This window comes from Ambystoma mexicanum, chromosome 12, assembly GCF_040938575.1.
Source record: "Ambystoma mexicanum isolate Mex_15411 chromosome 12, UKY_AmexF1_1, whole genome shotgun sequence".
In the NCBI taxonomy this organism is placed as follows: domain Eukaryota; kingdom Metazoa; phylum Chordata; class Amphibia; order Caudata; family Ambystomatidae; genus Ambystoma; species Ambystoma mexicanum.
This window is the reverse complement of record NC_090936.1, coordinates 426,908,040-426,924,613: the sequence shown is the minus strand read 5'-3', so window position 1 is coordinate 426,924,613 and position 16,574 is coordinate 426,908,040. Positions and strand designations below refer to the sequence as shown.

At 45.8% G+C, this 16,574-nt stretch overlaps 1 protein-coding gene across 2 annotated transcripts in view; it reads left to right on the top strand.

Annotated features, from left to right (window-relative positions):
- LOC138513606 (sodium- and chloride-dependent GABA transporter 2-like) overlaps positions 1 to 16,574 on the top strand; it is a 771,005-nt gene that overhangs the window by 387,529 nt on the left and 366,902 nt on the right. For both annotated transcript variants that reach the window (XM_069628589.1, XM_069628590.1), the window contains exon 6: positions 12 to 144. In XM_069628589.1, coding sequence (XP_069484690.1) covers positions 12 to 144 — 133 coding nt within the window. The remainder of the gene's footprint in view (positions 1 to 11; positions 145 to 16,574) is intronic.

Genomic DNA, 16,574 nt, shown 5'->3' with positions numbered 1-16,574 from the left:
TTTCCCAATAGACGGCAAGTGCTACACATATCCGATGGCATCGGGAACCTGGGCACCCTCCAGTGGAAGCTGGCCCTGTGCCTTCTCCTGGCATGGACAATCTGCTATTTCTGCATCTGGAAAGGAGTCAAGTCTACTGGGAAGGTGAGCCCTGATCAGTGATCAGCCATGTGTCTTGGCTGATTTGGGTCAAAGTGGCAGAGGACACAAACAAAGAAAGAAATGTCTCAGGAAGAAATGTACAGAAAACTCAACAGACAGTGCGATCTAAACGCTGCATGATATAATTCTGAACATTTTCGTCTAACTTTGGTTCTTTTGTGGCGCTAGTGTGATACTTGAGGTGCCTGTCTACTTAGCATGGTGCTGATTTGATTATCTTACATTCTGTTGTCTCTGACGTTTATAAGGTGACCTTATTGCAAGAGGCTCCGGGGTCTTGGCAAATGAACAAAGGGCAATGGTTGGAAATGAGAACGATGATTTATACAAACCTCCATTTGAATGGTTAGGTTTCCAATTGGTGTCTAAATAGCAGTTAATCAGAAATTGATCTGAAGGTCTGCAAGAAACAAATTTCAAAGGATTGCTGACCTGGCTGAAAACATTTAGCTACTGATGGCTGGACAATTAAAGGCAGGAATTAATGACATTCATTTTTGGTGGAACAAAAATGTCCTGGAAAAAGCAACCTCTTTAGCTCTTGCCAGGAGAAAGATCACTGATTACTCTGCCTTGGCGGTCACAGGGGCGCAGGAGGAAAAACACATTGGGCCTCATTCCGAGTACGGCGCTAACCAATGGCGCTATTAACGCCTTGGTTGACGCCGTACCCGGACCGGCAGCGCCTTGGTGGATGGCGGAATTACCGCCCCATTCCAAGGTTGGCGGGGCGGTAATTCCCCATTCACCAAGGCTCTTCCCCATTCCCAAATGAGCCCCCATAGGGCTCAATGGGAATGGGGAAGATGCAAATAACGGTGACCGTTCATTACGGTCACCGTTATTGGCTTGGAGGCCCCTTTGCGCCCTCGACTTTAACACCTGCTCAAAGCAGGCGTTAAGGGCGAGGGCGCAAAGGGAACTCGGAGTATGGCGGTAAGGGATTACCGCCACCGGTCTCGTTACCGGTGGCCGCTATCCCTTACCGCCATACTCGGAATGAGGCCCATTGAGGTTCAAAGGGTGTATCATAGAGAGTGCATTGCATCCCCTTCAGACCTTGCTTCACACCAGTATCTTTCTTACTTCCATGTTTGCTAACCAGAGTTCTGGGGCATGGGGAGAAAGGAGAGTGATGTGGTGGGCCAGGCAATTGAAATAACCCATTATGGTTTCATCTGCATGCTCAGGAGAGTCTCTGCACACACCCACACAACTCACAGGTAATGTGTATATATATTGCACGCAGGATGCCTGTGCATTGGGAGATAAGTACGCAGGAGCTATTCTTACCCTGATAACTGGCTAAACAGGAAATTAAACATTATCTTCAGATGGCCCTTGGATGCCAGGGGGGTAACTGACGTTGCAGCTATGTTATCCTCACCTCCAAGTTTGAAAGCTGTCCGAAACCGTATATATGCTTGAATGTTACACATATTTTAATGTTAGGGCAAGAGCTGTAAAAAATGAAATGATCACTTAGCCCAGTGTGCATTACATAGTTAGTGATTCAAGCATGCAGCCATTTTATCACAGACATATTTCTCGAATATAAGGATCTGTGGTGAAACCTATGTTCTCAAAATGCTCTTTTATTTTTTTCAAAATGGATAATAACCCTCACTGATGCTATTTGGTCGTTTTCTCAGAGGTACAATAGGAGGGTAGCAGACTGTCCGTCTTGGAATGATAACCTTCTATCATAAAATACTCTGTATGGTTATTCTAGGTTTTGATGATGTGCTTTGCTCATTAAGACAAGTGTAACTTTATTATAATGGTAACACTATAAATTGCAAGTGAACATTTGAAATGAGCATTATAACATTTTAAAAAGAGCCAGTTCACTATGGTAGCATATTTGTATACTTTCCTTTTTTTAACTGCTGCTTTTGCAAAATAACACAGCCACCTTAAAATGTGTGTTTGTCCCCCTCTGCTCGCACAACGCTCAGCAATGGTGGGAGCGGCTCTAGCAAACGCAAACCTAACTATGCGACTGTCCCCCAACTAGAAAGAGCCAAAAACATGGAGTGAGACAGAGAGAGTGAGTAAGAGAGGTAGAGAGAGGGCGAGAGAGAGAGAGAGAGAGAGTCAGGAGTCAGTATCTATTGCATTATGATTTAGACTATCATCTTAGAGTTCTCAAACACCACATTTGGTGTGTTCACAGGTTCATATCCATTTTAAGGATTTGGCAGTCTACCTGTGTTGATTTGAGGAGAAATCTACAACATCTACCTAGAGCTAATTTGATTATTACTTTTTGCCACCTCTGAGTTTGTTGGAGGGGGTTAATGTTCCCCCCTCCATTTATAAGACTATTAGCACTAATGGCTATCCTTTTGTGTTGGTATCTCACAGCACTGAAATCCGAATTATGAACCCTAAAACAAGGTGTGACCCATTTTACCAGCTCCTCCGGAAGGTTCACCGATTTATTGGACTTTAGAATTGAAACATCTCAGGCACTAGCCACTGTAAAGACATAATGGCTTATGCATAAAACTTTGGGTATTACATTTGAGAAATGTCTCCATGGGATCTGAAATGTATTTACAGACCGCTCTACCTCGCTAGTCAGCCTTAGCCTACATCTTGCTCGACAGCAGTCACAACAACACTTTACTTACATTCATTGTTTACTTTTGAACTTCTAGTGATAATTGTTGAATTTAAATTGTCTCTGTGATTGTATATATATTTGTGAGTGTTAATTTTGCTAACCACTCAATGTTTTTTTTCAAATATTTATTGAGAACCATTTGCGTTATTGATATATCTGATTTGCACTGTTTGTTCATTGTTTCTCCTTGGGTTTGGAGATGTACACTATTCTTCAGCTTTGGAGTTCCAGTACTGTGCATACCTACTTACTCCTGATCTCATATTTGTTTTATGTTCATCATTTAAAATAACATAGGTTTTTGAGCTTAAAGAAGAGTGCGTGCTTATAGAGCAATATGCTAAGGATAACTGCTATCACTGCTGTCAGAGGGGGGTGCCCACTTTGAATTTAAAATCCAGAAGTGCCAGAAAAGCAAAGCACATTTACCCCAACAATCTATGAGTGGTTTCATGCTGCAAGCTATTGCCAAGTTGGTTGGAGATAAATCATTGAACAGCTGAATTTCACTGTCCAGAAATGCTACAGCCTTACTTTTGCATGTTTCCACAGTTATCTGCTTCTTGAGCACCTATCTATGTGGTATAACAAACCTATTTCCAGGCGGCAAAGCTCCTGGTTCTTGTCAGGGTTTGCCTACTGTGTGTGCTCTCTTGATTTCGCCTCCCCACTTCTTCACTTGGGTTCCCAGTGATGAAAATATGCCTTCATATATTCCTGATGTCTTGGAGTTCCAATCCCTCCTTCAGGCATTTGATCCTAATGTTATCCTATCTGGAACGATTTTCAAGGTCTTAGCATTTGTTCTGGAGTTTGTTAACTGCTGTTCGAGCTCCTTCATGGATGTGTAAGTAGACATAGACGATTTACTCAACCTGGGGTACTCCGCTTCGCAAGTATTCAGTATCTCATCTCGCTTGTTTCCCCGATTGCTATTGAAAGATCCTCTCCTACTCGCCACAGTTCATCCCTCAGTGTTAACTTCAGGTTCCCCCTTAAATTACATTAGTATTTCAGCCATTGTTTCCTACCTCGCTTGTCTCTCACCTGCATCCAATTCTTCTATCAGCCTTCCCTCTTCTTCAGGGACATGTAACATCATAGCGTAGAGCAGACCCTTCAGGGATATCTTCTAGATGCTAGATATTAGGGCCACAGGGTGCACTAGGGCACATGCCCACCCTCATTGACATGACAAAAAAACATTTCTCTGTGCTTTCAAAATCTTCATTGTACAAGCTCAGAAAATAGTGGGAAAAATGTGGGAGGAGACACTTAGTGGTTTGGTGCCTTGACGGCCATTCGAGGGATACAAGGCAGGCACTTTTTCCACAATGCCCATACCAGGAACAGCCTCTCAGATGAGAACAGTGATGCAGACCCACTGGATGAACATTGCAGTTTTGAAGTTCAGATGTATTGGAACCTCACAGAAATACAGCTTCAAGGTAGCACCTGCATTATATATACATATATATATATTTCTGAGGCTTGTGGAATCTGCTTAGATCACATGCTGTGCATAGGCCGACCGACATCTAGTGGAAGCTGCGGAGTATTACAGTTTGTTTTTCGAAACTCGAAAATGGCCGTCGACACAAGGCGTGCCAGTAATACTATCCCTAGTGTGACATCCACTGTACCCATGATCCCTCACACGCCTAGGACCCTCACATTGTTTTTTTTCTGCCATACTGGTCGGAAGCATTTCGCGGAGTTCCCTGGATTTAGCCATACTTTTGTAAAATAGTGTTATATTTCCCCATTTCTCCACCCCAAAGTCGAGTCACCGAACTTCCACACTCGACGCCGGCCCGGAGAAGGAATCGGCCATCGACAGCTGTACGACGGATTTGGGCCTCGGAAGGCCTCTGGCCTCGGCCCGGGCCTTGGAAGGCCTCTGGCCTTGACCCTGCAAGTAGGGAGAGTGGGGGGTGGACATACTCTACACTCTTTATTATATAAGTACATTATATATATTCCTACACTTATTAGCCCGCTGCCACAAGGGGCGTATGGAGGGTACCCCTTTCCAATTTTGCCCCAAGTGCAACCGCAAGTACCCTTGGGTTGACAGACACGCCACGTGCAATCTCTGCTTGCCGAGGGACCACCCCGAGGCGAACTGCAGAGCGTGTAGTAGGTTCAAACCGAAAACACTAAAGGACTGTTCGATCAAGCGTTGGGCCCACCACACCAGGCGTCAAGAGGCCATGGCATCGGAGGGTGCCTTCAGCGATGGCAGCGACACCGTGCTTTCGGACGGCGAGGGCAACGTGGTGTCAAGAGACAGCCAAGCGCAAGTCCCCGACCTCGGAAGGTCGTCGGGCAGGGCGGCTATGGGGAAGACACCCGGTGACACAAGCGCTACCCACACCACTTCCACCGAACATAAGTCCAACCGAGACTCGACGCGTACGTCGAGTTCTCGGAAAGAGGCACACAGAGAACGGTCCACCGAATCAGTGTCCTCTGGGCGTCCATGATCAAGATCGCCGCATGACTCCAGGCAACCACCCACTGCTGCCAAAAGTGCCTCGCTCCCTAAGATAACGGAGGTTCGATCGTCAGAAGATGAAGCCGACCTCTATCCCCAGGCTGCACTCCAGGAGTCGGCGCCAGCAGACCGTGTAGCGGCTGCATCAGAGTCCCAACCTCAACACTCTAGAGATAGGGACACTACCCCCGAACCTCGGCGCCAGACGTCGAAAGGCTCCGAAGGGGACAAAAAGCAGGGAAAACACTCTTCCACCCACGGGGAGGGCCAAAACAACTCGGGAAGCAGTGTCAGCCTCCTTCCACACCTCAGAAACATTCTACTCCACATAAACAGACAGACAAGTCTCAGTATTCTGTATCCTCAAAGACCCCTGTTCAAACCAGTAGGTCTAGTCAAGATAAAACAGGGAAAGTCCCCCAGGGAAGAGTCATTCCCAGTACAAGAGAATGGTCGAGTGATGACATAGACAGAGTCATGTCAAGGATGTCATCATTGGCAGATTTCTATGCCAAAAACCCTGCACACTTTCTCTCTTATACCCCGGACGGGTCAACACCCTCTGGCTCTAAGGATCCTATACCCCCAAGTAAAAAGTCCCGGGTTGAAGCTCCTATTTCAGACCCCTTCTATATGCAACCCTATTCTCAATATCAGGGAGATCCATCCTTTTGTGAGGATCCAGAATTGGGCATGTTGGAAGAACAAACTGGGACGGACTACTATGGGGATGATGAGGACCAAGAGGAGGAGGAGGACGATGACCCAGAAACCTACAGGGTAGATTCCCCGGTAGATAAAGAACCCCCGGTTACCGACTCCCCTGTCGACAACCAGCCTCTCTTAAATGAAGTTCTGTCCAGAGCGGCAGAACACTTCCACATTGACACCCAGGTTGCTCAGGAAGAGAGGGACTTTGCCGAGGGGTTAGTGGGAGAAAGGAGACCTGTTGCCCAGGCCATCCCTATCCTTAAATCAATACAAAGAAGGATAGACCCTTCCCTTGTTAATCCCAATCTCACTAGGGCGGTAAACCCCAGAGTTGAGAAGCTTTTCAGGCCAGCCCAAACAGACCCACTGTACATAAGAGGGCATCTGAAACTGGACTCCCTAGTAATTACAAACACCCGTAAGAGGGCGGGAACACCCTTGTCATCATCCGAAGCTCCTCCCGACAAGGAGAGCAAGAAGATTTATGGCTTGGGCAGGAAAGTAGCCTCCACTTCCGCCTACAAGGCAAGGATTGCCAACTCCACCACCCTGCTGGCGAGTTACAACTGCCACCAGTGAGAAGAAGTCGCGGCACTCATAAATTCTGCCCCAGAACCCTTAAAAAGCCAGTTGGCACGAGTTTCAGTGGAAGGGAGAGCCGTGTCTGGTTGCATATTAAAAGCAACCTTTGATGCCGCGGATAACACCGGCAGATTGATAGCAGAAGGTACTGTTATCAAAAGGCATGCTTGGTTGTGACAGTCTGGTTTCAAAGCTGAAATCCAAGCATCATTGATAGATAAACCGGTGGAGCCGGATCTATTGTTTGGAAAGGCGGTCGAGGACGCGCTGAAAAATGCCATGGACGAGTATGAGACACTCAAATCCCTAGGCCAACTAACCAATAAACCCCCAAACCAAAGAGGGAATGGCAATTTTCGTCGCCCACGTGGACAAAATTCCCAGAGAGGGTCTAACTATTCACAGGGGCAGGGTACACAATGGAACAACAACAGCTAGCAGTCTACCCAGGGTTATGGCAGGGGTAATAAGAGAGGACGTGATAAAGGTAGAGGCAGCCCCAGTAGAGGCGGCGGCACGCCTCCACCAAAACAGTGACGCTCCGTTCAGGGTCCCTTCTCACGCAACCCGAGTAGGGGGGCGCATTTCCAACTTCACCCAAGCTTGGGAAGGGATCACATCAGACAGATGGGTGCTGTCCACAGTGTCCGCAGGATACTGCATAGAACTGTTAGAGCGTCCCCGAAATCACCCTCCACGACAAAAAATACATTCTTTGGACCACCAGAAGATCCTCCTCGAGGAGATCGTCAATCTTCTAGCAAAGGACGCGATAGAACTCGTCCCGGGACACCAGATAAACAAGAGTATTTATTCAACTTACTTCCTTGTGCCAAAAAAAGATTTGACAATGCGCCCAGTATTGGATTTACAGCCTGCAAACAAGCATGTCAAGCCCCAAACATTTCACATGACTACTCTCCGAGAGGTAATCCCCCTCCTAAAAAAGGGGGATTACATGGCAACATTGGACATGAAAGATGCCTATTTTCATATTTCCATGTTCCCAGCGCACAGAAAGTACTTGAGCTTCAAGGTGCACAGTCGGCACTACCAGTTCAAGGTACTGCCCTTCGGGATAGCTTCGGCTCCAAGGGTATTCACCAAGGTACTGGCGGTGGCGGCAGCACACCTACGCAGGGAGGCAATCCCGCTGTACCCTTATCTGGACGACTGGCTCATCACAGGAGAGACCCCAGTAATTTGCAGAACAAACATTCAAAGGACGATCGACCTCCTCTTCGAATTAGGTTTCTCAATAAACGAGAAAAAATCAAGTCTGGTGCCAAGCACCTCCAAACAGTTTCTAGGAGCTATCCTAGACACGCAAGAGGTGTTGACCTTTCCGTCAGAGGAAAGAATTCGGAATATACTGCTGCAAATTCCGAATATCAGGCTGGTCGCCAGATAACGGTACGCAAAGCAATACGTTTGCTGTGCATGATGGCATCATGTATTTACCTGGTCCCCCACGCGCGCCTGCGCATGCGTCCCATGCAGGAATGGTTGGCGAAACAGTGGTCTCAGGCAAGTGGTCAGTGGGACGATCTAGTGGTCATTTCGCCAACACTTGTACAAAGCCTTCACTGCTGGACAAGAGAAAATCTGTCCAAGGGGAAACCCTTTTAAGATCCCGAGATACAGGCGGTAGTCACAACCGATGCATGCCTGACAGGATGGGGAGCTCACCACCTCCATCACACAGCTCAGGGTCTCTGGTCTCACTCAGTGGCCAAGAATCACATCAACCTGCTAGAGCTTCTGGCAGTATTCAGAGCGCTTCAACCTGTCAGTGCCTGATCCGGACGGACAGCATTACAGCCATGTTTTACCTGAACAAACAAGGAGGGACTTGTTCGCCAAATCTGTCCAAGCTTGCCCCAAAAATTTGGATATGGGCACTCAGACGGAACATCGTCCTGTCATCTCAACATGTTCCAGGGGATCTCAATTCTCTGGCGGATGCTTTGAGCAGAGATCCCCTCCCAGAGGAACACGAATGGTGTCTACACAGAGAAATCGTAGAAGATATCTTCTCTCAGTGGGGTTTCCCCACTATAGACCTATTCGCCACAAGCGAAAACAGACAGTGCCCAGGATTTGCATCCAGGTTCCCCCAGCCAGACTCCCAGGGGAACGCCCTGTGGATGAACTGGTCAGAGATGTTTGCGTACACTTTTCCACCAACACCTCTCATCAGGAAGGTGGTCAACAAGATGAACAGAGAATCGATGACGCTCGTCCTAGTTGCTCCCATGTGGGCGAGACAACCGTGGTTCCCACACTTACGCAGACTCACGGTGTGCGAACCCATCCAACTCCCGGGCTGGTACAACCTACTGTCCCAGCACCAAGGTCTCAAGGTGCATCCTAAACCCAACTCATTGAACCTGGTGGCATGGCTCCTGAGGTCATAGAGTTTGGACATCTCAAATTACCACAGAGATGTATGGCCATCCTAAAAGAATCTAGGAAGCCAAACATGAGGCACTGCTACTTTGACAAGTGGAAAAGATTTGTTATCTGGTGCCAGAATAAACAAATCAACCGGGTTAATTGCACTCCTTCCACAATTGTCACATACATGCTCCATCTGCTAGATGCAGGACTGGTTTTTAACTCACTGAAGGTACACCTGGCAGCTCTGTCAGCATACACCACATCCCATAACAAGATATCTTGGTGGAAAATACCAGTGGTTAAAGCCTTCATGGAAGGGGTAAAGAGACTTCACCCTCCTATTTCGAACCCACCACCAGGATGGGACCTGAACGTGGTGCTATCTAAACACATGGGCCCCCCATTCGAGCCCATGCATAAAAGCAGTCTCAAACACATGACTTACAAGACGGCCTTCTTAGTAGCAATAACATCTATAAGAAGGGTCAGTGAAATTCAGGCTCTGTCAGTGCAGGATCCATTCTTTACAGTTCATAAAGACAAACTGGTTTTACGTACACACCCTAGGTTCTCACCTAACTTTATTTGTAAATTCCACGTGAACCAGTCCATCGAGCTTCCGGCTTTCTTCCAAGACACACAAAGCTCGGCTGAGGTGAAACTACACACCCTAGATGTGGGCAGGGCGGTCCTCTACTATGTAAACAAAACCAGACCGCTAAGGAAAACAGATCAGCTGTTTGTCTCCGTAGCTACAGGCAGAGAGGGAGATCGTGTCTCTAAAGGTGCCATCTCTAAGTGGATTGTTAACTGTATCCAGCTGTGTTACTCTCTTTCTGAAAAAACCCTGCCTTTCACGCCAAGAGCCCACTGTACAAGAGGCATTGGGGCCACTCTGGCTTTCATTGCAAATGTACCCCTTGACACCATTTGCAAAGCAGCTACTTGGAGCTCTATTCACACTTTTACTCAGCACTACTGCATTGACACCCATTCCAAGACAGATACTCAAGTGGGACAAGCGGTTCTAAGACATTTATTTGCTCATGACCCTTCTCACATCCCACCTCCTTCTTCTAACACTGCTCGCTAATCTACGCACAGCATGTGATCTAAGCAGATTCCACAAGCCTCAGAACGGATACATTACTCACCGTAATCGTATTTCTGATGCTTGTATCTGCTTAGATTCACATGCGACCCACACTTCCTCCCCTCTGAGAAAAGGCGCATGGATGCTTGTAGTCTTATTCATCTATCTGCTTGGATTATCTGTACTCACGTTACTCCTCATGCTACCTCATGTCAGAAAAAATACAATCTGAGGGTCCTAGACGCGTGAGGGATCATGGGTACAGTGGACGTCACACTAGGGATAGTATTACTGGCACGCCCTGTGTCGACACCCATTTTCGAGTTTCGAAAAACAAACTGTAATACTCTACAGCTTCCACTAGATGTCGGCCTATGCACAGCATGTGAATCTAAGCAGATACAAGCATCAGAAATACGATTACGGTGAGTAATGTATCATATATATATATATACATATATTCCCTTACTGTTTTATTCTCTCTTTTCTCCTCCTCTCGCTTCTCCCTTCTCCCTCTCTCTTCCCGCCCTCCTTTACTTTTTCTATGCACTTACTCTATCAGAATTGTCCCTGGACCTAATATGATAGCAAAACATGTTTGTCCCCTCCTTCCCTTTACTTGCCCCCCCCCCCCCAGCACTATCTGAAATGCCTCCCTCACCTCTGGCTCCACCAGAAATGTCGTCAGGCCTAGTACGGTAGTCACCTGTCTGTTTCCCATTTTCTTCCTATCTGTGTTTCAGCTCTTGCACTATCTGAAATGTCATCAGGCCGAGTACGATAGTTAATTTCACATTCTTGTTGTTCATGGCCTGTAAGAATGTCATTGTATTTTCCCTTGTTCCTTCCCTTGTGGTGAAGCGCTTTGAAACATATTGTGTATAGGCGCTATATAAATAAACTTTCATATCATATCAAATGATATCATTCACATGTCCTTAAAATCTCTCCAGCCGTTTCCAGAGCCATCATGGGTCAGCCAAACATCCTATAATGGGATATGGAGCTCAAAACGCCTACTCGAAATTCCAGCTAACTGCCCCTTGAGCCCCTCATCTACTGCTTATATGGTTATTCGGCCACTTGGCAGTCTCCAACAGGCAAAGGTGTGGGGAAGTGTTAAATTAATTCATTTCACTGCTTGATCTTCAATCTAGGACTTTACCTGTGTATCGACAACTTCACAACAGATCCGAAGCCAATAACATCTTCTGGTGCCAAATAGACAGTGGTGCCCTCAACCGTGTGCATAGTCCCCAGCTTCCATATTAGGTCAGGCAACCTCCAAGTTTAGTGCAGTCTTTTAGCTTCTGCAATGACTGTTCACAATGTTTGTGGGATACTCACATCTACAACACCCTGCTATGTATATCTCTTTGATTAACTATCTCAGGCCTACGTCGGTGCCATTGGTGGGGGAAGATCTGGGAACACCATCTCGGAGCTCAATGATGCTGTCCCATACAGAGCAGCATCTTGGCTACGCCTGTAAGGCATTTTTTCAGGCCTAGAAATCATTAAAAGTTGAGTATTTGAAGTCATTTGTAAACTGCTTATATTTTGTAATAACATACAAAAACACATTTTGTGACTTTCAGGTTCAAATTCAAGTGTCAAGCATATTTGTATTTGTATTTATTTATTTACAAAGTGCGCCAATCCAGAATGCACCAAGGCGCACCATCTGAGAGGGACTTCCCACATAGGGACACATACAATGGACTGGGTATTGTCACAACGCTTATCTATTTCAAATACCACCAGCACCCACTGTCCATGGTCCAACTATTGCATAGTGAACACCCTAGTCCATCCTCCGGCTCCCCCAAAGAGACTGGATGCTGTTCCCAGATACCTAAAAAAAACAGAAATTTGAAGAACATTACACCTCAGAATCTATCCACCGCACTTACGGCTGGGTTATCCCCTCTTGAGTCCTTTAGTAACTCCATTGACCTTGCCTTGCACCTAACAGCCTCACTGGATGGTGCCATTCATGCTCTTGCTCTAGCTAAAACCAAGATGACGAAACCTGAAACTAACAGAAACTCTTGATTTAATGACACCATTCGACAATTCAGACACTTGAAGAGGGCTCCGAAAAGGGAATGGCAGAAACATCCATCTCCTCAAACCCTCCTTCCATATAAACAATCTGTTAAAAAATATAAGGCGGCCATTGTTGTGGCAAAAACCACTAGCTTCAACAAGGGGATAGTCCATGCAAAATCTAGCTCCAGTGAGCTTTTTACAATCCTAAGGGAATTTGAAAGCAAACTCACTAGGAAATCAGTTCCTAATAAAGACTCAGTCTGGTGCCAGAAGATGAATGACAAATTCACCTCTAAAATCACTGTACACCAACAGGCAAAACTTGCTCAAAGAGGGACTCTCATTTACACAGGGGATTCCCATCAAATTTCAATTTAAACAAAGTACCAAAGACGAAATTCGGAAGATATTAGCAGACATGAAACCTACCTTTTCTCTTGGCAATAGCTGCCCTTCCAGTATTTTCAAAGGCTGCATGGAGGCATTGATCTCACGGGTTACCAAACTGGTTAAACTCTCCTTCACTGAATTCAATGTCCCCCTCCCACCAAAGGAGGCGTGGATTACTCCCTTACTAAAGAAGAGCAACTTAGATCCATCGATAGCCAAAATGTATTGGCCAATAACAAACGTGCCCTTCCTTTTAAAGGTCATGTACCATGTGGCATATGTGCAGTTCCAGGAAGTTATTGAACGCAATAACATCCTTGGCCCACAGCAGTTGGGCTTCAGAGCCAGAAACGGCACCGATACCGCATGCTGGATCATAAATCCAACCTCACCAGCATTGTGGACAGAGGTCAGCCAGCCCATCTAATGCTGCTGGATCTCTCAGCGGCCTTTGATCTGGTCGACCACTCTTTGTTGGTGACCAGATGAGGGGACCAGGTTGCATACTCCGCGCAGCAGCGCAGTGGATTGCATCCTTTTTGCGGCCCCAAAATGCGAGAGTTGTAATTGAAGACGCTAGTTCCTTTCCTGCTGCCATAACCTGTGGGGTTCCACAGGGGTCCTGCATCTATACCACATTATTCAATATTTACATCACACTCTTCCTCACCCTCTTGGATGACCTGGGTGTCCAATATACCAACTACGCCGACCACACTCAGGTTGTCCTCAAGCCTTCAGGCAGATATACACAGGACATCCTGGCCATTAATTCCATCTGTGAGTCGATCCAGGCGTGCAGGGGTGTTGCTAGGTCTGGAAAAGATCTGGGGCTAGACTAATGTCGGGATTGTCGAGACTCGGGGCTAGCTAGCCATTTGATTGTAGACCCTGAGATTCTATCTGGGGCTACAACCAAAAGACCAGGGGCTATAGCCTCCTAAGCCCCCCCCCCCCAGCAACGCCTCTGCAGGCATGATTGGCAGCGAATTTGCTTGCCCTCAATGCAGATCAGAAAGAGTTTCTGATTGTTGCTTCAGGGCAAGATTGAAAAAAATGCCCATTGACGACGAGAGCTTCACCATTGCCGGTCGCAGAATTATAGTGGCCAAGAACGTCAAGATGCTGGGCATCCTTCTTGACACATTCGGGCCACTTTTGTATATATCACCAAATTGCTTAACCACATTTGTCCCTACATCTCCATCAACAACAGATCTTTGTTGGCCACAGCCCTGGTGAACTCCCGTTTGGATTACTACAATAGTCTGTTGAAGAAATGCAACAGAGAAATATATATCCTTTCCGCCATTTCTTAGATTCAGTGGAATTATCACAGATTAAACACAGCAGAGAAAACAGTTGCGTATTAGAGCCAAAACTCAATCTGTGCTTTGAAGAGTGTTGATGTTGGGCAAGGAGGATAGTGAAAACGTGGTGCCATGCCCACGAATCTCTGATGGAGTTGGTGTGTGCTGATAGACTACTTAAACCTTCTCCTTTTTTGTAAACGCATCAGAAAGGGTGCCGGGAAAAGGAAAGCAGCTGTTATCTTGCCTTTTCTTCATAGGTATTCAGACCAAACCAAACTCGCAAAAGAAACTTGACAGAAGTTGAAAACAGGAGTCAGTGATGGTGAACATTTAAAAGAATTGATCTTGTGAAACTAACAATCATTTTAACCAGGTTACCAGAAAGCAAGATGGCAGACAGAGGTGATGTGTATTAAAGTAGAACTAAAGGCAGCTTCGAGAATTCATTCGAGGGCTGGCACATCATTCGAGGTTCAGAGAACTAAAATGCCTTATCAGTGCGAGGGATCCCCTTTTTTTCCGAAAAGGTGGTGATCAGGTCAAGTTGATCCCAGAGGGTTTAGATCAGGGGGTGAAAGGATTTACAGCTTGCAGAAATACATAGTTTGGAAGCCAAGAGCAGGGTCTAGATGAGGACTGAAGCAGGAGGACACTTGGAGAGAGTGCTTTCCAAAAAATAAATCGGGATCGAGAGGTTCCTTGGCTGGTATGGCAGTGCGGTAGAACTGCCAGACTGTATGAGATGCAGAGAACAGCTTGTGCTTGAAAAAAGTTACCACCCACACCATTAAGAACATGATGGTGGCCAAATGGTGATGTAGCACGCCCCTATGTGTGTGTAGCTGGGCTTACAACCCAGTAAGGCCAATGACAGATTGCTCCTGCCCCTTCATCTTCATAAAGCCCTTGTCAATGCATGCTGCCACAGAATGACAGAATGTGCCGGAATATTCAGCTGAGAACCAAGAGTGAATTTGGTGTGCATTGGAGCACACTGGAAACCCTTTTATGACTCTACTCAATGTAGAAGTGAACATTTTACCTGTGAGTGGTCAAGCTGTTGTGCATGTGGTATTCATACTTACAGTCCCCCAAACCAGCTCTGCCACCCTATATAATGGTGCCACTAGTGGAATGTGGGTGCACCATACCTTGTGACACAAAAAATTATTCTGTGTCTTAATGGTCCTCTCTCGCCTTAATTAAAACAGTCCATCGCTCACATTCCTGACTCCTGGTCTCACTGCGCAGTGGGATGTGAATTATTGCCTGGATGGAGCCTGATGCAGAGTATTCTAAACCACCACATCCACAGAAAAAACACCTGTGCACCAAATTGCTCATGGAATTCAGATGCTGGTCTTGAATTTGCATTCCAGTCGATATTAGCAAATGAAGCAAAGCCTTCGCTTGGATTCAATCCTTCCTGGACAACGGAACCATGAGGGTTTTCCCACCAACTGCAGCAGCTGAACCTGCCCTGGTCACATGTGGAGTACCCCAGGGCTCTTGCATATCCCCAACGTTCTACAACATATTTACAAAGCCCCTTTTTGATAACCTTGACTATTCGGGTGTCACCTACACTAATTATGCAGACAACACCCACATCCTTATCCCCATTAACGGAAACTATGACACTGACACGAAACTGCTCAACAAAATGTACTCAATCATCCAAGAATGGATGGCTTCACACGGCTAATGTCTTAATGACGATAAGACTGAGCTATTACTCATTGGATCTCCCTCTAGACTAAACAAACTAGACACTCAGTTCAAAGCTTTTAATATAGATGGCATCAGTATAAATGTTTCAAAGGAAGTGAATACAGTAGAAATATATCTCGACTCCTCACCTTGAGGAGGCAAGTTAACGCAATAGCCTCTACACAGCATATACCAGAAGCTTATCAACACTTGCAGAACTTTCTTATCAACAGCTATCTGCATGTCCTTGGCTAGGGCGCTTATACTATCAAAATTAGATTATTGCAATGCCCTGTACTTAGGGACATACAAACGAAACAAAAAAAACTGCAACTACTCCAAAATAATTTATTAAGATCTGCGCTTAACATCCCCAAATCTCATCATATTTCAACTGCGCGATAGAACGCCCACTGGCTCTCAAAGATAGAATTGAATTCAAAACCTTAGCTCTCACACACAAATGTCTCGCCAACTTAGTCCCAAAATATCTGGCCTACAAATGTACTAAAAATGTATCTGACCGACCTAATAGGTCATCACAAGCTCACTGCCTCAAGGTTCCCAGATTTAAACTAGAAAAAGCATGGGGTAGTAGCTTCCCTGTACTAGCATCTAAATCATGCAACTCGCTACCCGTAGCCTTAAGAGCAGAACCTTCGTACTAGTGCTTTAGGAAAAATTAGAAATCTTGGCTCCTTTCACAGAACGTACCTTAATTATCCTGCCCATTCTTCTGAACTTGTATAGATCTGGGTTGTACCTATTGATGTTTCTCAGTACTGTATTCTATGTGTATGTTATGTAAATAATATGTTGTAACTACTTAATGCACCCAGTACCTGAGGGTTTGGCGGGCTATATAAATAAATAAATAAATAAATAAATAAATAAATACATTAATTAATTAATAAATAATGACAGAGCATCCGCTAATGCAGCTGAGGAGTCAGTAAAATCAAACACAAGAAAAGAAACAGAGAAAATTCTGAAAAGGCATTTTTTTGCTCCTATTTCGCTTCTCTATTGGAGCCT